General features: G+C 40.4%; 1 protein-coding gene across 2 annotated transcripts; it reads left to right on the top strand.

Annotated features, from left to right (window-relative positions):
- Positions 1–975: 975 nt before the first annotated feature.
- LOC124020730 (polyunsaturated fatty acid lipoxygenase ALOX15B-like) lies at positions 976–13,393 on the top strand. Of its 2 annotated transcripts, XM_046335988.1 has the most exons (15): positions 976–1,106; positions 1,620–1,773; positions 2,456–2,663; positions 2,926–3,007; positions 3,112–3,234; positions 3,924–4,024; positions 4,579–4,751; positions 6,372–6,515; positions 8,542–8,745; positions 9,976–10,062; positions 10,339–10,508; positions 10,650–10,771; positions 10,988–11,088; positions 11,304–11,474; positions 13,179–13,393. In XM_046335988.1, the coding sequence occupies exons 2-15, from the start codon at positions 1,627–1,629 to the stop codon at positions 13,356–13,358; spliced, it is 2,013 nt and encodes a 670-aa protein (XP_046191944.1). In that variant the 5' UTR covers positions 976–1,106; positions 1,620–1,626; the 3' UTR covers positions 13,359–13,393. The 2 variants fall into 2 exon arrangements, with proteins under 2 accessions (XP_046191944.1, XP_046191945.1); XM_046335989.1 differs by lacking the exon at positions 976–1,106 and having other exon boundaries at positions 1,600–1,773.
- Positions 13,394–15,823: the final 2,430 nt, after the last annotated feature.

The raw sequence follows: 15,823 nt of genomic DNA, 5'->3' as shown, positions 1-15,823 counted from the left end.
AACCAGAATAGACATGTATAGTGTTGAGTCATCCGCATACATAGACACAGTGGCCTTACTCAAAGCCAGTGGCATGTTGTAAGTAAAGATCGAAAAAAGCAAGGGGCTTAAACAGCTACCCTGGGAAATTCCTGTTTTTAACTGGAATATATTTGATAGGCTTCCATTAAAGAACACCCTCTGTGTTCTGGTAGACAAGTAACTATTTATCCACATTATAGAAGGGGGTGTAAAGCCATAACATCAGTTTTTCCAGCAGCATACTATGATCAATAATGTTTAAAGCTGCACTGAACTCTAACAAGACAGCCCGCACAATCATTTTATTATAAATGTCTCTCAGCCAATCATCAGTTATTTATGTAAGTGCTGTGCTTGTTGAGTGTTCTCTATATGCATGCAGGAAGTCTGTTGTCAATTTGTTTATTGTGACATAGCATCTTATCTGGTAAAACACCTTTTTTCACAAAGTTTACTAAGGGTTGGTAGCAGGCTGATTGGTCGGTTATTTGAGCTAATAAAGGGGGATTTAGTACTCTTGTGTAGCGGAATGACTTTAGCTTCCCTCCAGGTTTGAGGGCACACACTTTCAAGTAGTTTGAAGATGTGGCAAATAGGAGTGGCAACATCGTCCGCTATTATCCTCAGTAATTTTCCATCCATATTGTCAGACCCCGGTGGCTTGTGAAAGACTTGTGAAATCCTGTTTGGATATCTTGCAGACCACCTAAACAGAGTCTGTGACAACAATTCAATTTTCCACATGTAACTTGCATTGCAGTGCTGAGCAAACATTTAACTGCATGCCCTCAGAACTGGGAAAGTGGCATTACAACACCCTTTCAACCATGGCTCAACCTTTACAAGCAGATTCAACACTTCTGCCGTGTATTTACAATAGGTGATTGGTTAACGCTTCGCTATCAACAGTGGCAGAATTTATCATGCAGGATGAGCAAAGTCAATGGAGGGAAGTAAACACCCAATATGTACTCAGGGTTCTGCACACAACTCCAGCCAGGTATAAAACAAGCAGTATGGAAGGTGATCATTACATGCATGTTAAGGCAAAGTTAACAGGGTACTACAAACTATCAACCAATCAGGTAAGGGAACTCTGAATGTTTAATTGTTGATAATATGGAAGACATTTTCATCAAGCGAAAGAGCACAGATGTGTGCAAAAAATACAGTTCAACTTGATGTGCAGCGTGATTTCATGTTTTGTTTTCTTCAACTATGTGTAGAATGAGGAGGCTATTATTTAACCAAAGATCAGTGTACTGAGCCATGAATGCAATGCACACAATGCAATGGGTATTTTGGATAATATGCACATTGAATTAGCATATTACTCCTGTCTATGGTTAATTTGCTCACTGCCATTTGCTTGTTCAAAATGTCCCGGAACATGCTGTGTGTATGCAATAACTGTGGCTTTGCAAGTTTGTTATTCTAGCAAGAATACCCTCAAAACAGTTTTTGTTATTAAAATGGATCAATAGATATCATGCAAGTCTAAATATTTGCAGAAATATTTGCACTGCCTACATTGAATGAACTGTTGTTTGCTGTGCAGTGTCAGTGTGTGCAGATAAGGCTATCATAGTGTTTTTCAGAGTCAAAATGCCAAATTACAAGGTGACTGTGCACACACACAACATCGCAACTGCCACCACGATGAACAACATCTTCATCAAGCTGATTGGTGAAAAAGGAGAGAGTAAGCGCACGTGGCTCACTAGCATGAAGGGAGTATTCTATCAAGACACAGTAAGTCAGTGCTCCTATCAGTACTAAGAGATATTTATCTTTAAATCTAGAATCCTTAATTGAAACAATAACAAAGAGGCACCCCGCCTCTGTTTTGGTAAAAAGCTGAGGGATGGGCTTGTAGAAATGTCACCATTCTCAAACTCATAGAAGAATGTGTATTTTTAACCATGTTTTGTGGCTATAGCTTCGTGTTTGTTCACATTTACATTGCTTACAATCATTGGGTTCTGATTGGTTACGTCAGCTGAACTTAGCAATTAAAAATGATATTCTTCAAGAATCTATGGGTATATATAATTAATAATTATAAAAATGGATGTAGCATCAAATGATTCTAGCTTCAATAAGACTTACCATTTACATTTTTCAAATGCTGTACTCAAAACACACCTAAACGCACCCAATATGTTCATACACATAGAGTGTATATGACATGAAGACTTTGTTGCCTGTATGTTGGACCCTTAAGTAATAATACTGGTAGTCCAGGATTAGTTATATTTGCCTTTGTTACTTGCTTTCTCACACAGTCCAGATTCCGCTCTCTCTCTCATCTTCTCTCTCTGCCCTTCCCTTTCTCTCTCTCTCACTCACTCCCTCCCTCCATCTCATTCTCTCATTCCCTCCATCTATCTCTCACTTCCTCCATCTCTCTCTCTCTCCCCTGCTCTCTCTGCAGGGGTCTCGTGAATTTGACGTGGTGTGCCCCTTTTCACTCGGCAAGCTGGTGCTGATAGAGCTGGACAAACAGCCCCTCCCACTCTTCCCCCTGGATGCCTGGTTCCCATCCAAGGTTGTCGTGACGACGCCAGAGAGAGGCACATGCCAGTTCCCTATCTACCGTTGGATTATGGACAAGGAAGTGCACCTGTTCAGAGAGGGCACAGGTCAGCACAGTGTGACGTTATGAAACGACATCACATGCAGACATGTTAGAATGAGTAATGCTTGGGGAAAAAGTGGATACTTGCAGCCATTGTGGGTGGAGGGGGGGCATTGTCTTTGTGTGTGCATGATGTCACTATGTTTTAAAAGCTACTTTGCCTCTTAGGGCCACCGTACATACAGTAATATATGCAACACTGGTTCTGAAGGATTAGTGCAATAATATGTGTGATTAACTTGATTTATTATTGTTTATTTTTTCAGCTAAAAGGCTCTGTGATGAAACTAATCATCTTGCCAGGTACAGCAGGGAACTAGAGATGAAGACGAGAACTGAGCTGTACTGGTAGGTGCTGTGTGGTCTTTCGTCCTAGCTGCCCAGTCTGTCCATTATATCTGACCAACCTCCATATATTTCCTGCTCCTCCTGCTCCTCCTCCTCCTCCTCAGCTGGGATACCTACAAGCAGGGTTTCCCTGGCAGCATGAAGGCAGACAACCCTCTGGATCTTCCCAGCGAGATCCAATTCTCATTCACCAAGGCCACCCAGTTCCTCTTCACCGCCGGCACCGGGTGAGTTCCTCACCTAAGCCAAATGTATACCCGACTTGAGTACACAACACGAGAATGCAATGTGCTACTCATAATGGCTTCCCTATGTGGTTATGTGGTAAGTTACAGAATGAGGAATTGGCGTGCTCAACTCGAAAGTCTGTAGTAACAAAAAGTTGTTGGGTGCCGGGTTCAAAAGGCATTTAATGTATTTTTAGGGACTAGAAGTTGTGAAAATAGTAGAATAATGTATGTGAATAATGAATGTAAATTATGATTGTGAAAAAAGATACGACAATGTTTCATCATTTATAACTATGTGTGAATGTGTGAATGTGTGAATGTGTGAATGTGTGAATTTTTCTCCAAAAGCTGATGAAGTATGTCGCCCAAATTGGTCTGATTGCTCTGCCCTCTCCTGCTGATAATTACATTAAAACTTAAGAATAGTTCAGTGTGGATTTGAGATTTTTTCCTTTGTCCAGTACGTGGTGAGTTTAACATTTTAGGTTGCACACACTTGCATATTTTTGCAACTATGCAGGACAGCCATAATTCATCCTCTAAGGACAGTTCAAACAGCACTTCCTGCAGAAGATCATTAATACTCTTCTAAAGTATTCCATTCATTTATATTGTTGAGTTGTACATTTGCTCTGCGAAACTCTATTGGCTCAGCTTGACATAGTTCCTTGTCTTCCATTCTGTAGGATCACTGAGCTGAATCTAATGGGGTATTCTGACAGCAAGAAGAGCTGGAAAAGCATTGATGAAATCAGCAATGTCTGCCTCAATAGAACTGTCATCTCAGGTGAGTGCATTTCATAGGTGCTTTTGCAATATTAACTCCAGGGGCCTGTTTATTAGGTGGTAAACGTTTTGAAACAAAGAGAAAGGGGGCAGTAATACTACTTGAATTTTTTCAAATAACAATATTACATTCAGTACCAGTCAAAAGATTCGACACACCTACCCATTCAAGTTGTTTTTCTTCATTTTCACTATTTTCTACATTTTAGAATAATAGTGAAGACAATTAAACTATGAAATAACACATATGGAATCATGTAGTAACCAAGAAAGTGTTAAACAAATATTTGAGATTTGAGATTCTTCAAAGTCGCCACCCTTTGGCTTGATGACAGCTTTGCACACTCTTGGCATTCTCTCCACCAGCTTCAAACTTTGACTGGTATTCTACATACTGAAAATGACCCTGGTTTACTAGGCATCATCTGGAAGAAAACAGACTGAAACAGGGAGGGAATACCTGTCCAATAAGGAACTATTGATTTTATTTTCTGTTGCAAAAGGTTTTACTATGGTGTGCACTAATTAATACGACCCAGAATTTCCTCCTTCCAGACTACGCACAGAAGCACTGGAAGGAAGACGAGTTTTTCGGGTACCAGTATCTGAACGGCTGCAACCCCATTTTGATCCGTCGCTGCTCTGAGTTGCCAGCAAATTTCCCCGTCACAGAAGACATGGTCAAGCCCTCTCTTCGTGGATCGTCCAGCCTCCTAAAGGAATTGCAGGTACTGTATAGTATGTCAAAATGGGACTATTTGTTAAAAGTTGCCTAAATTATTGCAGTACCACTTCTACCAAGGGTGGCGCTGGATTAGGGGCAGTTCTCTTGGACCAAGGTGAATATCTTAGATATTCACAATTATCAATGGAAGTCAATAGAGATCCCTTTGTTGGATGTCTAGACGTCCACTTTCTTGGACCATCAGAACCATGTACCAGATTCCTTTTTGGACCTACAGATTACATTTGTGGAGGTCCATCCAGTATGTTTCTCAATAGCTAGGTTTCCATCCAATTGGCGATAGATTTTCATGCAAATATTCTCAATTCCGCATAAAAACAATATGCACATTTCCCCACGATAGATGTTTCCATCAAATTGACCTGTTGCGGATATAAATCTGTGTGATGACGTAGTGCTCATAAAAATAACCTTTGTGGTTAAATTCCCATGTACCCAAACATAAAAATAACCTTTGTGGTTAAATTCCCATGTACCCAAACATAAAAATAACCTTTGTGGTTAAATTCCCATGTACCCAAACATAGAAATAACCTTTGTGGTTAAATTCCCATGTACCCAAACATAAAAATAACCTTTGTGGTTAAATTCCCATGTACCCAAACATAAAAATAACCTTTGTGGTTAAATTCCCATGTACCCAAACATAAAAATAACCTTTGTGGTTAAATTCCCATGTACCAAAACATAAAAATAACCTTTGTGGTTAAATTCCCATGTACCAAAACATAAAACATTTAAACATGTAAATGTCATTTCCATCGCATTTTCAACTGATGGCTTTGTCACAATAATTTTTCTGTTATATAGCGAATGTGCCCACTCTGGTCTTGGCTCGTGCACTCTAGCCAACAGCTGGCAGATACAGTGCAGGTATAAGCCTACATTATTATATTATAATTATATGGACAAAAATATATAATTTTATTTATCATTGGCAGTCAAGCATCTGACATCACGTCACCGGAAAATGACCCTAGATATGTATTGGAAAGGAGCATCAGGTTCATCACTGTGCACTTTCACCACCCTGTGAAGTTCATCATAACTTATTTCATCTAATGAACTGCATGTTTTCCTGAGTCGTAGTGAGAGGACCACACAACATGTCATGTGACTCCAAGTTTACTTAGATATGATGGTTATTATATCCAATTTTTGCACATAAAAGTGCCATTCCACCACCATTTCTCACATAAAACATTTTACAGACACAAAAATATCCCACCTTGTCTAGCATATTTTGTTTTGTTGACATGCTGAGGGTTTACAGACAAACATTCTGTTTCCTTCAGGCCAATCGTGACATTTTCTATCTGACATGTACTTCAAAAATGTTGGATGAAACCTGGTCACTGAAAAAATGAAAAACATCCCAGTATTACTTTCTTTGATGTTTTTGTGGGCGGATGGTGACCCTAAAATCCAAGAATATAATCTCAAAAATAACTTTATTGGATGTTTTTTGGGATAATCCTAGTAAAACACAGAGCTACAATATCTGTCCCATTCCAAAATATCAAGAAAGTGGACTGTAATCCTGTAATACAACCTGCATTGTAACTGTTGGATTTATTCTCCCATGTCATCCAATCCCAAACAGAGCGGCAACATATTCCTGCTTGACTACAAGAACCTGGATGGATTAAAGGCAAACGTGATCCATACGAAAAAACAGTACATGGCGGCTCCTCTGGTTCTGCTCTACAGAACCCCTGATGACAAGCTGGTTCCCATCGCCATCCAGGTAAGGTTGCACTAACTAACTTTGAAGTGAAGACTACAATCACGGAGACCATTACAAGTGAGAGAGTCTGTAAACCCATCATGTTTCAATCTCCTTTAGAGAGCCCACTTACCCATGGAGGTTGGTGGAGAGTACGGGCTCATTACTACCACTCCCTTCTTTATGTTCCAAACATTACAACTAGCCCGTCCTCCCCATGTTTCCCTCCACCAGCCTCCACTGTATCTGACAGCGCCCAAAGAAAATATGTTTGATATTGTCTTCAAATGCTTTGAATTAATGCATTACACACTTAGAACATATGGTTCATCAAGGGTTCTTTAGGAAGGGTGATGGTTTTATGTGAAACCTTTGAGGTCTTCAATGCTTCTTTGGAGTTCAGAAAAGGGTTCTTTCCTCTTTTGTGGTAATTCAAATGTGTGTGTGTGTGGGGGGGGGGCAGATCATAATTATTTTGGGTTGTGGTTTGCTCAAGGCTCTTTTTGAGTGAGAGTGTCATTCCAGTTTATCTTTGTGTTATTGTGTCATTACATGTTAAATATGACTATAGCTAGTGAAAGTGTCTTGTGAAATGTGTAAGGGATAATCAACGACTATGTGTTCTCTGGAAAATAATTAATAATGAGGTGTGTTCCACAACGCGCTAGCAGAGTGGAACTAACCTTCCACAGAGTTACATTATTTTCCAGAGTACGCATAGAGCCCCTGTCACGCCCTGACCGTAGATTGCTTTGTATGTTGGTCAGGGTGTGATGTGGGTGGGTATTCTATGTTGTATGTCTAGGTGTTGTGTTTCTATGTTTAGGCCTGGTATGGTCCTTTATTCGCTTGTTTTCTGTGTTCAGTGGACTAAATATGATGAACACTTACCACGCTGCATATTGGTCCGATATTTCTTACTCCTCCTCAGAAGAGGAAGACGACAACCGTTACAGCCCCGAGTTGATTATCCCTTTTATAACATGGCTATAATTTAGCACATTTACTGCTAGAAATGTGTTCATTTGGCAGGGATAAATGAGTTCAACATCCACTGAAATAAATAGCAAGTTTACTAGATGCGATCACTCGTTGCCTGGGTAACCAAAAATAGTCCTAGTAGCTAGTTTAGCCAAACAAACCATCAGTCCTAGCTTGCTATTATGAATTCCAATTCAACAATGCCACTAACATTAGCCTAAAGCCATGTGCGCATTGTTGAGCTTATAATATGAATAAAACCTATTTTTCCTTTGTGAACAAATGTATCAACATTTTAAACTAAACGGTCTGATCTGTTGTGTCAGTCCTGTTGCATTTTTACATTTTTCATGTGCAGTGGTTGTATGCATTTTGAATCTGTAGAACCGTAGACATATTTTGTATCATCCCAGTGATGACAGGAAGCCCTTAATTATAAAGACATAACAAGTAGGCTCTTTGGTTGTAATTGTAATGTTGCAACATTTTATATACTATCAAGGGTGTCCAACCATCCTGCAGGAGAGCCTTAAAGGGGTAGTGTTGTATTTTGAGACTGATTGAATATGCGATGAAGCCAATAGACAGCGTGTAGCCTCCATGTTTGTCTGATTCTCTATGGTTAAAAAAATCTAGTAATGCATTTCATTTTGCAAAGTGGTTCCTTGCATCATACGATGATGTACAAATGGTGTTACAGACCATTTTTGTGTGTCTTGAGCTTTTGGTAAAAATGTTTCCTACTTGTCCTAAGGACAAGTGGCTAAAAAAGTGAATGTCAAGCCCTAAACCAAAAAGAGTTGTAACGATAGCAGAACCCTTTTTGGTGCTATGTAGAACCATTTTTTATAGTTATTTATAGAACTTTAGGAAAGGGTTCTTTATAGCACCATAAACGTTCCATTTATAACCTTAAGTTCATGGTTATTTACAGAACCTTCAAAAAGGGTTCTATGTAGCACCGAAAAGGAATCCTGCTATTGTTATTATTTGTATTTTTCCATTAAACAGGGATAATGTTGTTGGTAGCCATCTATGAGGTACCGAACACTCTCTCTCTCCACAGCTGAAGCAGAAGCCTGCAAAAGACAACCCAATCTTCCTTCCTACTGACTCTGAGTATGACTGGCTCCTGGCCAAGATCTTTGTGAGGAGCGCTGACTTTCAAGAGCACCAGCTCAACGTCCACCTGCTGCGCACTCACCTCCTTGCTGAGGTGTTCGCTGTAGCACTGCTGCGCAACATGCCCATGGTGCACCCCCTCTACAAGGTACATAACACAGCACAGCATAGCATAACATAGCATAAACCCAGGAGGTTGGTGGCACCCTAATTGGGGAGGACGGGCTCGTGGTAATGGCTGGAGTGGAATGTTATCAAACACATGGCTTCCATTCACTCCATTCCAGCCATTATTATGAGCTGTCCTCCCCTCAGCAGCCTCCACTGAGCATAACATAGCATTGCATAACATAATATAGCATAGCATAGCATAATATAATATAGCTTAGCATAACATAGCATTGAATAGCATAACATCATATAGCATACAACAAGATAATATATCATAGCATAACAGAATATAGCATAGCATAGCATAACATAACATAATATAGCATAGCATAATATAAAAAAGCATAACATAATATAGCATAGCATGTCCAGTTGAAAAGTATAGTGCTCCAAGGATCACATGCACCGAATATAACAGCTGTAGACCATACCGTGAAATGCTTACTTATCAACAATGCAGTTTTAAGTAAATAGAGTTAAGAAAATATTGACTAAATCAACTAAAGTACAAAAAAATAACACAATGAAATAACAATAACGAGGCTATATATAGGTGGTTCCGGTACCGAGTCAATGTGCGGGAATACACGTTACTCGCGGTAATTGAGGAATTTGTACATGTTGGCAGTGGTAAAGTGAGGGGTGAGGTCAATATAAATAGTGGCCATTTAATTGATTGTTCAGCAATCTTATTGCTTGTGGGTAGAAGCTGTTAATGAGCACTTTGGACCTAGACTTGGCGCTCCAGTACCGCTTGCCGTGCGGTAGCAGAGAGAGCAGTCTATGACTTGGGTGACTCGAGTCTTTGACAAATTTTGGGGCCTTCCTCTGGCACTGCCTAGTATAGAGGTCCTGGATGGCAGGAAGCTTAGCCCCAGTGATGCACTGGCCCATATACACTACCCTCTGTAGCGCCTTATAGTCGGATGCCGAGCAGTTGCCATACCAGGCGGTGATGCAACTGGTCAGGATGCTCTTAATGGTGCAGCTGTAGAACCTTTTGATGATCTGAGGACCCATGGCAAATCTCTTCGGTCTCCTGTGGGGGAATAGGCATTGTCGTGCCCTCTTCCCGACTGTCTTGGTGTGTTTGGACCATGACAGAGGATAATGACACATGAAAGTATAATACACCTTACTAATGACGGTTTCTCTCTTGAGATTGTTGACCATCCATCCTTTTCTCCACCCTGGTTTACTGCTTTAGCTTCTGATTCCACACACCCGCTACACCCTCCAGATCAACCTCTTGGCCCGGGCATTTCTAATAGCTGATGAAGGAGTTTTCCCTCAGGTAGGCTACTGAGTGGACTGTTTCCATAGAAGTGTGTGGTGTCCATATTAGGAATCACACATCCATGGAAGTTGTGTCAGAGTCAGCGTACATGCGGTTCTATTTCTTTTAGTGAACCTACAGTACCCCCAAGTATTGTCATTTGGCCCTCCTGGTCAACATACTTGCTGGTAGGTTCACTATCTCTCATAGAACCAGTGTAATATTGCAGCTTAGTTAAAGTACATTATAATGTTACAGAATTATGTAATCAAGTAACTTTAAGTGACGTTGTAGTTTGCTGCTTCGGGCGGAGAGGCGATGAATGAGATCCTGAGGAGATCTGTGGCCTCATTGACCTACAGCTCCCTCTGTATGCCGGAAGACATCACTGCACGAGGTCTGGAGTCAGTCCCCAACAACTACTACAGGGATGATGGACTCAAGCTGTGGGACATCATCCACAGGTAGGCTACGACAGAGCAGTAGAGCAGACCTACATGGTGGTAGTACAGTATCATCCGCTGGTAGAATCTACAGTGAAAGCATAGCTCTACATAGATTTGATATCTTCTTCCTTCGTTCTTCCGTTGTCGCCTTCCGTATAGGTTTGTAGAGGAAGTGATTCGTTTCTATTACAAGAGTGACTCAGAGGTCCGGGAAGACCAGGAAGTACAGAACTGGATCAAGGATATCTTTGACCATGGCTTCCTGGCCCAAGAATGCACAGGTGACGATGTACAGGGTAATATGGGGGTGTGTTGTAATGACGTATGGTGAAATGTCTTGTTTTTGCCAATATGTTTTTTGGTTTCTGGTCCATAACTTCCCCGGCATAACTCACAACTTCCATGGACGTGACTGTCCTATAGTAACAGTCCACCCAGCTCCACTGGCATAACTCCATTCGTCACACACCTCTCTCCGTTCTTATCTTTCTGTCCAGGAATCCCTCAGTCTTTCTCTACTGTGCCAGAGGTCGTCAAGTTCGTCACCGTGGTGATCTTCACCTGCTCAGGCCAGCATTCTGCTGTCAACTCTGGACAGGTGGGTGTAGCGTAGCCCATACTTCTTTTCAGGTGTGTTATAAATCTAAATCTAAGCACTACTGACGTTTTCTGCCTCCTCTACCATTTAGGAAGATACGTATTTGTAAAAATGTTGCAAGGTTTTGTCTGTAATTCCTTGCCACTATCATATCATTTCAGAATACCACCATATTGGATGTCAGTAATAATCAGTCATTTTTCTTCATGTTACAGTATGACTATGGTGGCTGGATGCCCAACACCCCCATCTCCCTGCAACAGCCACCTCCCACCACTAAGGGGCAGTCTACTGAGAGCACCATGCTGAAGACCTTCCCAGATGTTGGCACAACAGCACAGGGCATGTCCACCATGTGGCTCCTTAGCAAGCAATCCAGTGACTTTGTGAGTCTGACATCTTTCATGAACTATTATCATTATCATCTAGGCCCAAAATACTATAATTAGCTACAAAATATCCTATTTACGTTGTCGTATCTATGGCATCATTAGACTGAAGACTTATTTAAGTTTAATACGCGATTAAACTGATTAATCATGTAACTGTAATTAACTAGGAAGTCGGGGCACCAAGGAAAATATTTAGATTACAAAGTTATAATTTTCCTCATACAACTTTTCAGATATTTTAATATCTGATCAATTAGTCTTCTTAATTAATGAACTATTTACTTTACCTCACATTCGTCTCATTCCAAACATCGTAAATTGTTGGCTATCTGCACGAACCCAGTCTTCACTATGAGTCATCCATACCTCAATTGAATTAAATCATTTATTTACTAACCAAGTAATTCACAGAAATGCATAAACAAACAGTAGATAGTTACAAGGATATGATAACGGAGTTTCCCTAGTGGGATAAACCGGCATCGCGGCTTGGTAGACAAAAGGAAAGTGGGGGTCGACTGAGATAAGACAACACACAGTTGATAATTATAACAATTGAAATGCTAATCCTTTGCACATGAACGCTCACTCATTCAGGAACAATTACAATCAATATATATATTTACGCTCAGTGTGTCATCGGGGTCTCTGTTGAAAAGTTTGTTTCTGTTGGAGAGTCTGTCCGCCCTCTCTGTCATGTTTAGAATGGATCGTTCAGAGTGACATTCATTCATGATTTGATTTTTGATTTGATTTTGTTTGTTCTGGATAGATGTTTCTATCAAGGGTCGTCGGTCTTCGCGTTCAATGATACCGAATTCCTAGCTGCAGACTAGTAATTAATATCAAAGACTTGTTCTTATTCTGTCGGTATCGATAGTCTAAGAGTTTAACCACGTGGGATGGTTAAAAGATTCAGCAGTGTGGTCTCAAACCTTGGCCCTCTCATTATCGAGGTAAGCTGGTCTGCAACCTTTGTCCTCTCGTAATTGAGAGAAACATGGTCTGTTGAGAAATTATCAAGGTGGGGCTTTTATTCGGGAGAGCAGAAAAAAGCTGTCTCATGACGCCAGGTCCTAACTGTGCTCATGGGCGGTCCTCTGATTTAGTTAAACTCAAAAGGAAAGTGGAGTTTCCTTCATTAAACAGTCCAAAATCACATTACATAATTTTACAAACAGTATCATCCTCACTCATTCATCTTATACAACAATTAGATGTAAACCTCATATCTGAGTTTATTATATAAAGGTTATTATATAAACAGCTTTATGGTAATAGCCCTTTATGGTATCGTCTCCCATGAGTTTCACAAAATTGTACCAAAAGGACCAGTTCGTAGCTGGATTCTTCGCCGATCTTTTATACCATCTCCAGGACATAAATGTTCGGACCTCAAGTTCTGTGAGGAGGAAGAAATTCCTTTGTTCTCTTCTATGAAAACTTTACTCTCTCACTATACTGTGGCCATGAGGAGATAATCTCCTCCAGGAATTTACGACCTCTCTCTGACCACAGCAGCCTCGGTGTAGAAGACAGGGGGGTAGGGGGATGGTGCATAGAAAAGGGCTGGTGCAGAGGGAGGGGTGCTCGCTGTACCCAAAGAGGGCAACATCATGACAACATGTGCTTTTTAATGTTAATGATTTAGTAACTAGCAATATCATAACATTAACTTCAATTATTCTCCATATGCAGGTGACCCTTGGCCAGTACCCAGAGGAGCACTTCAACGAGATACCACCCTGCAGGATGATTCAGAAATTCCAGACGGATCTGAAGGTCTTCAGCGAGTCCGTCAAGGCCAGGAACTCTGGACTACCAATTCCATACACCTACATGGACCCTGCTTTGGTGGAGAACAGCGTGGCCATTTAGATAAGCCAAGGGCCTAGACCAGGGTCAAGTTCATTGGGCACTATTTGGAAAAAACTGAGGGCCTACCTGGACTTTTCCAGTTAGGTTTATTTTTGTTGTACTTTTGCAGCTTTTAAAAATGTTTTCCATTGAGTGCCCTGATGAACATGACCCAATGATTCTGGAGGCATGCGCTAGTAAACATGCTTCAATCTATAAAATGTTTTATTGAGCATGATCATTTTTGGGGCTTCAATAAACTAATGTCCCACTTCAATCAGATAAAGGGAAATTGCACTGTGGGTTCAGTCAGAATGTTATCGCTGTATCAGAAGTGTTAACTGTGTTAAACCAACACACACCGCCACATGGTGTCTCTCACAGACTAAGAACACTTGTTGATGTTATTATTACATTTGTACGTGTTAATGGATGTTAAGAAATACAGGGTATTTTTTACAGATTCATTTCTGGTGCCATATAACTATGGACTACAGGGACTCCTGGTGAAAATGAGTTCTCCTGCTAAATGATGTGACACTGAAATGTTGATTAATAGTAAAGAAGTGTCAGAATAATATGAGAGAACAATAGGTGTGACTCTCATTTACAATTAAAAGCTAATCATTTTTATCTCTAGTCTTCTTGTGATATTTGCCACATCTCATTTTGGTTGAAGCCTTGTCTACCTCATGTATTAATTAAAAAATAAATGTATAAAATGATGAAGTTATACTCTCATTCCCTGCTTGTTTTAAGTCACCTTTATCATCCTGACCCGAACCAAACTGGTTCCAACAATGTAACCAGGCCATCTCAGTACAGGCTGGCTCAGTTCGGCCCAGTACACAGCAAAAGTGTTGGGTCCCTAACACCATGGGTGTTTCAAATTCTGACATAAATGACCACTTTGTTAGTGCTGATGCTGTTACACTTACTCAGTGTTAGGGAATGACATGTAGTGTTACAGTATTTTTAAAATATTTTTTAAAACACTGTAGGGTGTTGTTTTAACACTGTAGGTTAAACCTATGACCCTGATTCACACAAAGAAAAATATGCCTTTCAGAATTTCCTTTCCTACGCACTTCTCAGTAGTTGATATTCAGACATACCTTGTGCAGCTGCGTAATTTGAGGCCTGGTTCCCTTGGGTTCTCAGAATAAAAAGTACATTTCAGTACATTTATTTTAAGCAATCTCTTTAAATACGGTGTACCTTTTAGGTAGAATTTTGTCAACAGACTCGATAGAAAATTTAGAGAGAACGGGTTCAGAATATTAGTGTTCAATAAATGAAATAGAATTATGTAATCAAGTCCTCTGTATGCCATCTCTGTTTCAGCACCAATTGGTAGATCAAAACATACTCTGATCTTGTAGATTATTTAGGGTTAGGAAAATATTTATGAATCATAAAAAAACAGGTTTGGAGAGCCTTTACGGAAGAAAGAAATTGCTGATTTGATTCATTCAGAAAATTGCCACAATCAGTTCTTCAACCCCTGGTAATGTTGGAAAATGTTTGTACATAGAATGATAATAGGGAGAACAGTGTACAACAATAGGCTATACTGTCCTCTGTTGCCTGCACTAACCATTGTTACTAATGATACTCAGCAACAACCATGAGAGTCTTGTCGGCCATGATATTAACCATGATATTATGTTTGTTTATTCGTGTTGTTCGGAACTTATTTTGTACATAATGTTGCTGCTACCGTCTCTTATGACTGAAAAGAGCTTATGGACATCAGAAATGGGATTTCTCACCTCAAATTGGACAAGCAGTTATTCTTCAATGAGTCGGACACGAGGCATATACTACAGGCCCCCGACCAGGCCCAGATCCCTGTGATTCGCTGGAAAAGGAAATGGAAAGAGATCAGAAAGATCTCAGAAAGAGATCAGGATGCCTTGTGAGGATTAGGCGACGAGTGGCTAATCTGCCTTTGCCTTCCGTTCTGCTAGCCAACGTTCAATCGCTGGAAAATAAATTGGACGAACTGAAAGCACGTATATCCTACCAACGGGACATTAAAAACTGTAATATCTTATGTTTCACAGAGTAGTGGCTGAACGACGACATTAAGAATATACAGATGGCGGGTTATAACTTCTATCGGCAGGACAGACCAGCAGCCTCTGGTAAAAAAGGAGCCGGGGGCCTATGCATATTTGTAAATAATAGCTGTTGCACAATATTTAAGGATGTCTCAAGGTTTTGCTCATCTGAGGTAGAGTATCTCATGATAAGCTGTAGACCACACTATCTACCAAGAGAGTTTTCATTTGTTTTTTTCGTAGCTGTCTACATACCACCACAGACCGAGGCTGGCACTAAAACTGCACTCGAAAAACGCTCATCCAGAGGCTGCACTCCTAATGGCCGGGGACTTTAATGTAGGGAAACTTCAATCAGTTTTACCTAATTTCTATCAGCATGTTAAATGTGCAACCAGAGGGGAAAAAATTCTAGACCACCTT

Source organism: Oncorhynchus gorbuscha, unplaced genomic scaffold, assembly GCF_021184085.1.
Source record: "Oncorhynchus gorbuscha isolate QuinsamMale2020 ecotype Even-year unplaced genomic scaffold, OgorEven_v1.0 Un_scaffold_891, whole genome shotgun sequence".
Taxonomy (NCBI): Eukaryota; Metazoa; Chordata; class Actinopteri; order Salmoniformes; family Salmonidae; genus Oncorhynchus; species Oncorhynchus gorbuscha.
The sequence above is the reverse complement of the archived record's forward strand: the minus strand, read 5'-3'. Positions and strand labels throughout refer to the sequence as shown.

Bases quoted from the DNA above. Each gene is read 5' to 3' on its own strand.
- LOC124020730 (XM_046335988.1), top strand. From the start codon at position 1,627: ATGCCAAATTACAAGGTGACTGTGCACACACACAACATCGCAACTGCC. The intron at 2,664-2,925 runs GTCAGCACAGTG...TTATTTTTTCAG, and splicing joins CCTGTTCAGAGAGGGCACAG to CTAAAAGGCTCTGTGATGAA. The intron at 11,089-11,303 runs GTGGGTGTAGCG...TTCATGTTACAG, and splicing joins CTGCTGTCAACTCTGGACAG to TATGACTATGGTGGCTGGAT.